General features: G+C 44.4%; 1 protein-coding gene across 4 annotated transcripts in view; it reads left to right on the forward strand.

Moving 5' to 3' along the window:
* RGSL1 (regulator of G protein signaling like 1) overlaps window positions 1–6,255 on the forward strand; it is a 102,065-nt gene that overhangs the window by 75,649 nt on the left and 20,161 nt on the right. For 3 of the 4 annotated variants that reach the window (XM_006142327.1, XM_027767952.1, XM_006142326.1), the window contains exons 19-22: window positions 179–288; window positions 2,256–2,348; window positions 3,369–3,435; window positions 4,369–4,570. In XM_006142327.1, the coding sequence (XP_006142389.1) occupies window positions 179–288; window positions 2,256–2,348; window positions 3,369–3,435; window positions 4,369–4,405 (307 nt within the window). In that variant the 3' untranslated portion in view covers window positions 4,406–4,570. Of the gene's footprint in view, window positions 1–178; window positions 289–2,255; window positions 2,349–3,368; window positions 3,436–4,368; window positions 4,571–6,255 lie in introns of those variants that run through there. The other variant, XM_006142329.2, reaches the window with a different exon arrangement.

A 6,255-nucleotide genomic window follows, 5' to 3' on the forward strand; every position in this document is an offset into this window, starting at 1 on the left:
AAGAGCGTCTGAGAAGCAGCACTGGAAGGCCAAAACACTCCCTTCTCCTTTGTTGGACACCTCATGCTCTCTGTGAGGACAGGTCCCAATCCCATTTCCCCTGTGCTCATTGTTCCAATTCCCAAAACCCCGCAACTGGGGATTTTCTTCCTGTGACCAAAAGCCATTCTTCTCACAGGTTTTGTGCTTGGAAGGCAATCCGCTATTACTTACAGTACAGGGGGAAGAAGTTCAAGGAAAGAAAAAGTCCTCCTAAAATTCCATACAAGTACCCTCCTTGGAGTGGAGGTAAGCCCCACTGTGGCCCACGGCCTCATTCCCAGCCACCTAGGTTTGCGGACAGAAAGCAAGGGCCCAAAAGGCCAACTGAGCCTTCTCAGAGGGTGTTGGCTGGAGCATCGGGCAGCTTATTAACTGACCCTTGGGAATCAGAGCAGTCAGGGGAAAGGATATTTTATCTGCGGCCAGCAGTGCTGACTAGAGGTTACCTCACCCAGTGCAGCTCTTCAGCAGTAGCTCTCGGGATGCCCCTGGCCATGCCTATCTCAGTCGACATGGTGGTGATGATCTGCTTTCCTGCTGTGTAAGGAACCCTGCTCCAACAATCTCCACTAAATCCTACTGTTTGAAAAAACATTTATAGTGTTGAGTGAGAAAATAATAGTAATAAAACTGAACATGGAGTGTAGTTTTAAAGCGATATACATACTAGCAGATCGTTGGGGAAGTCAGGATGTCTTTTTCTATGCTTTTCTATGCAAAACTGTGTCATGACTTTCCCGGTGACCCAATATATCTATATACACAGTCGCATACCATGTGATGTTTTAGTCAACAGTAAACCATGTGTACAACTGTTGTGTATGTGATCCCTTAAGAAACATATAGACTACACTTTATAGCCTAAATGTCTATACCATCTATGTTTGCATAAGTAAACTCCATGGAGTTAACATAGTGACAAAATCACCTAATGATGCATTTTTTTCAGAATGTATCCCTGTCTTTAATGGATGGTGTCATTATGAGGGAATTATATATTTATTGTATATATATTATATATAAGACTATATATATATATATATATATACATATAATACTTACATTTATATTACCAAGATATTTATGTAATAGTATAAATAAATGTGTGTGTTTATTTTTAGCACAAGGCCATTGCACCCAGTCCCTTCCCCAATAGTGAGAGATAACTGAGATTGGTACTTGAGTAAATGGGATAATTTAGCAACAGGAAAGAATAGGCAGAGAAGTACCTGGTAAGAATACAACTGGGTGTCTCTCAGTGGAAAATTCTAGAAAGCAAAAAAACATGTCTGCAAGTCTGGAAACAGGACCAGCATCAGAACAAAATAGGGAGAAAGGACAGGAGTATTACAAACAGCAATAAAGTACCCTTTAATGGAACTACACATCCTCTTAATCCTGCTCAAACCTGCTTGATTCTCATGTCTGTTTTCCCAAATATCTACCCTTGCTCTCATTTGCATCTGTTCTTGGAGTACAAACGAGGGCCCTTGAGACCTAACTCCATCTGTGTGATTCTAGTACCCAGCTCCCATCCCTTTGAGAAGGTCCTCACCTCAGAGGAAACAAATCACCTGTCTCCCTCGGGCAGCCACCCCCAGGAGCCATGACATCGCTGATTCCTGTCTCTGCCTTGCAAAATGCCAGGTCAGACAACAGAAATTGGCAGTCTCTTCAATACCAGGATGGGGGGCAACATTTGTTCCTATGGATGGGAGAGCTTATTTAGGAATTGGGGCAGGGAAGAAGAAATATGAGGAAAATCATAAGAGAAAAAGGAGAAGAAGGCATGTAGGCAGGCCAGGCTCAAGTACTCATTCAGAAAGAGTGAGAAAGTGCACTTAGCAGTAACCTCAGAGCTCCTGCCTTTCACTTATTTCCTATAGCTGAGCTCTAGGGAAATAAATCCTCACATCTTCTCTGGTGTCAAAAGGAGGAAGAGGGCAGCAGGGTGCCCTGAGTTAGGGATCAGGGTCCCAAGCCTGGAGAGTCATCGTATGTGAGCTGAGACCTAGAGCGTGTTTCATTCCTCTCTCAGCCTCAGACCCCTCCCTAATCTGAGATACAAAGGTGGGAGTTTAGAAAATCTCCTATAATAAACATCCGATAATCAAAGGAGTGTTAAATAAGAACTTTCTTATTTACTTAGAAAGATTTATTTTGCCAAGCATTGTTGGGAGGGTTTTGAATTCTCTCCCCTCTTCCTTCCCCAGGAGACCACGCCGTCCTAAGGTTCACCTTGCTCAGAGGTATTGAGTGGCTGCGGCCCCAACAGCGGGAAATAATAACAAGTCCAGCCGAAAATTGTGAGTTGGCAATTAGTCACCCATTAACAGCAAAGTTCATGACTCAGCTACAGGGTAAATCTAAAGCCAGCTTGGCGATCCCCCTTACTGACCATGAAGCGATAGAGACTCTCAGAGGAGTCACACATCTTGTGAGTGACAAAGATGAGATGAAAAGTAGGTCTCCTGACCACTGGCCAGGACTCAGGGCACAGCTCTCATGTGAATCCTCATATCTTCTTGATTCAATAGTCTCTCAATGCAAGTGCCTTACAATTCTATTTCTGTAATTACTCTGCCATTTCCAGGCATGATGTGTGATCCTTACTAAGAGACCATCATAACATCCTGGTTGTTCATTTCTCCCCACAGTAGAGCCACCTGCTGGCTGGAACAATACCTCCATCCATCCCTTCCTCCTGGAGGCTCCTGCTTCTGATCTTGTGATCCTAGACTGCCATACAGGGGCCTTGTATTCTCTTTCTCTTCCTCTTCATCTTCAAGGAGTCAGCCCTCCTCTCAAGCACTAACTCTGACTTTGTTCCACAGTCCTTTCTTTTCCATCTCAACTGTTAGCTTCTTCTTGGGGAAGGAGTTGGAGATGCTGCTTTTTAGCTTCTCACAGTCATAAAATGCCAGCTTGACGGACCTGCCCATTTGTATATGTTTCTTGCTGCTTAATTTGCAGGCCTCAATGGGAAACAATTCATGATCAATAGGGATCAGGAAGCTCTAAAGTCTTGTGGTTCTGATGTTCCTCTGCCTTTATCTCCTTAGTTTACTTCCCTGGGTCCATGTGGCTAACGTCATGGGCCTTGCATCCAAATGAAATATTTCCTGGGACAAAAAAGATATTGTAGCAACAAACCAGGTCCCCTGAACTCCCTGCAACTTGGCAACTTTCCCTTCCTTTCCCAGCCCATTCCCTGGGGGGTGTTTCCTAGACGCTCTCCCATGATGGCCGGCCTCAGGCTGAGGCCTCCCAATGACTGTGTCTGTATCCTAAGTTCTGATGCAATTTCCCTCTGTATTTGTCTTTAGCCTCATCTGACAACCTTCTCCAGCCAAAATTTGAGCCTTCTGCCATGCAGGTGTATCCTGTCCATGGGTAGGTATGAGCCGGAACCCTCCTTCTTCTGCCCAGAGCTGCTGTGTCTTAGTGTATAATGGAGGACAGGTCAAGACTTCCCAGAGGCCTGGACTCACATTCCTATACTCCTTGGCATGTAGAACAAAGAGCCTGGGCATGCTGCTTCTAGAGGGGTCTGTAGTTGGGACAGTTCAGGAGGGGTTTCTCCTGGGGGGTCCTTAGTTACCGCTACCCAGGACAGGCACTTTCAGGAAGTGGGAATCCCTACCCCACCTTTTAGTAGAATGCTATTGCTAGAGGAAGAGGCATCTCGGGTGTCCTTTATTTCCAACTTCCAGAAAGCCCCAGACCTTCAGGATATGGTATGTGAGGTAGGGATGGAAAGGAGCTATTTTTCTGCTTGGAAGGATATCAGCAATGAGAATGGAAAGAATATGAGCGTGTCCCACTCTGAGTCACTCTGTCTTTCATGCACGAAGATAAAAGCAAAGATGTTAAGTTAGGGCTCTGGGGGAATCTCCAGGGGTCATGGTAACCACAGCTGAGGAGAGCCAAAGCTGGGCCTGGAGGTCAGGGTTATATGTCACAAAACATCCTTTGTGAGTGGAGGCCTGGTTTTCACACCAACCATTTCACCTTTTCAGACCTGCTCCTGGGTCTGTTCTCCCAACAAGGCCTTGGAGCTATTCAGGTATCATTTACTGGTGCTGGTGTTTAGAGGACAAGTCAGATACTTTGTAGCTCTTTACATGGAAAGGCAATGCATGGCTTCAGAGGTAATAACCAGAAGTGGAGAAGAGGTGATGATAAGAATGTGAGAAGCCCTATCCTGAAGGCAAAGGGTCTCAGTCTGAGCTATTTCCATTCCTAAAGGAAATGGCAGTAGTAAAAGAATAAAGAGTGTATCTCCAGTCACTTCGTTGCCATTGTGATAACTGTTCTCTCTTTCAGAAAAAAAATATCCAACACCAAAAAGGAGATGAAATAACCAAGTCAGGATCCCAAAAGAAGCAAATCCTCCCTCAGAAGCCTTCTAACACTGACAAAAACTCTTCTGGACAGAAATGAAATGCCTTGACACCATCTGTCGCTAGAAAGATCAAGAAGGGGAATGAGATGACAGCCCAGATATGGTTGGACCAGACTGCAGTAGGTAAGATGGGTCAGAGAGCATGAAAGGAAGCCCTTATGTCCTAGCTAAGCCTAGGGGAAGATGGTCTTTCCATAGCAGCTGGACCAGGAGGCCTGAACACTGGATTTCACCCTGCAACTGCATGACCTCATGCAAATCCTGATTCAGGGTTGTTAAAGAAACACTTGACAGGGCCTACCTACCCCATGGCACAGTGGTTAAGGGTTGTGCATTGGGAGCTGGATCCCACATCATCAACTGTTGTTCAAATCCTAGCCCTGGCAGCTTGAAACACACCTCAGGCATGTGTGCATGCATGCCCCAAATCTTGATGGAATGGAAAAATGAAGGAAAAAGGATTGTGGCATGACCATGTCCCTTGGAGCTGGGGGCGGGGGTTGTGCTCTGTCTTCACTCTCTCTCTTTCTCCCAAGCACATGTGCTCTCTGACAATTTTTATTTAAAAAATAACCCCATAACAAGTAGATGTAGATGTCCTTCAACACTCTAGTGGACAAGGGGCTATTGTTATCAGCAGTGACAGGATCTTTGAATGCTAGCCTCTCCCATTCAAACAAATCACACTTGTTGTCTTAGTAAATCTTCCCAATGACCTGTGAGCAATTGTGTCAGAAATCATTTGTTTTGGAAAAGATGCAGACACATACATGAGGAAGATACATAACCTTCCCAAGATTACCAAACAGTAAATGACTGGATGCAAACCACACAAAAGCAGTAGTTCTGCTCTAGAGCTCTGTTCATTTGCCAACATTTTTTTTTTTAAAAAAAAGAGACACTTTTTGTCAAGTACTTGACCAAAAGGCTTAAACTATTGCCCTTATTTTAAGATGACTAGAACCATTTTCTTTCTTTTGAAAAAAATCACAATGACATCATTTCCTGAATAAGCCCTCCACTTGAGATGATTGAGGAAGCTTGGCTCATTGTCTCTGTTGGTTGACTAGAAAGCTTACTGGAAAACCTTCTATAATTTCTAGCCAAAGTTTCCTGCTATGCTGGTGTCCTTTATTTCCCAGACTTTTCTCAAGGATTAAAAAAAAAAAAAGTTGCCATGTCAGGACAGGGCTCATGAATACCTGGGGCCATGAGATCATTTTCTGGGTCTGTAGTGAGGGGAAATCCAGGAAGGCTGTGACTCTAGAGTAGCTCTGAGGACATGCAAGTTACAGAGAGCCTCTCTGCCCTGGGGAGAAGGTCCAACAAGGCAAGCATGCAGTGTAAGGAGGTCCAAAAGACAGTGAAGCCTCCCTTCCCTAGCAGGGCTAGGGCATTAGAAAAGGACTTCGATTCACAGTGGAAATAGGGACACTGAACAGAATTCTAGTTTAAAAATATGACAGAAAACCCAGGCAAGGTTAGCCCAGTTACTTGAGTTGAGGTACCAGAAAAAAGAACAAGTCAGAAACCCCATAAATGGACTTGTGAGGATGAGGGGCCAGCAACAAAGTGACTGATAGACTATTAAAATATTGACTCAGGTCACATGCTTAAATACCCTTACATTCGACTGGGGCTTCACTAAGCCTGCATGGTGTCAATAGGTTGAGTTCCACTTAAGGAAAAGAAAGATAATTCTCCACATATGAAACAGATCTTTGCCCCATCTCCCCATTTCTTAATCCTCTCTCTCTCTCTCTCTCTCTCTCTCTCTCCATTTTCAACCCTGAGTATACTTACATGCA

Source organism: Tupaia chinensis, unplaced genomic scaffold (assembly GCF_000334495.1).
Source record: "Tupaia chinensis unplaced genomic scaffold, TupChi_1.0 Scaffold000074_1, whole genome shotgun sequence".
NCBI classification, from domain to species: domain Eukaryota; kingdom Metazoa; phylum Chordata; class Mammalia; order Scandentia; family Tupaiidae; genus Tupaia; species Tupaia belangeri.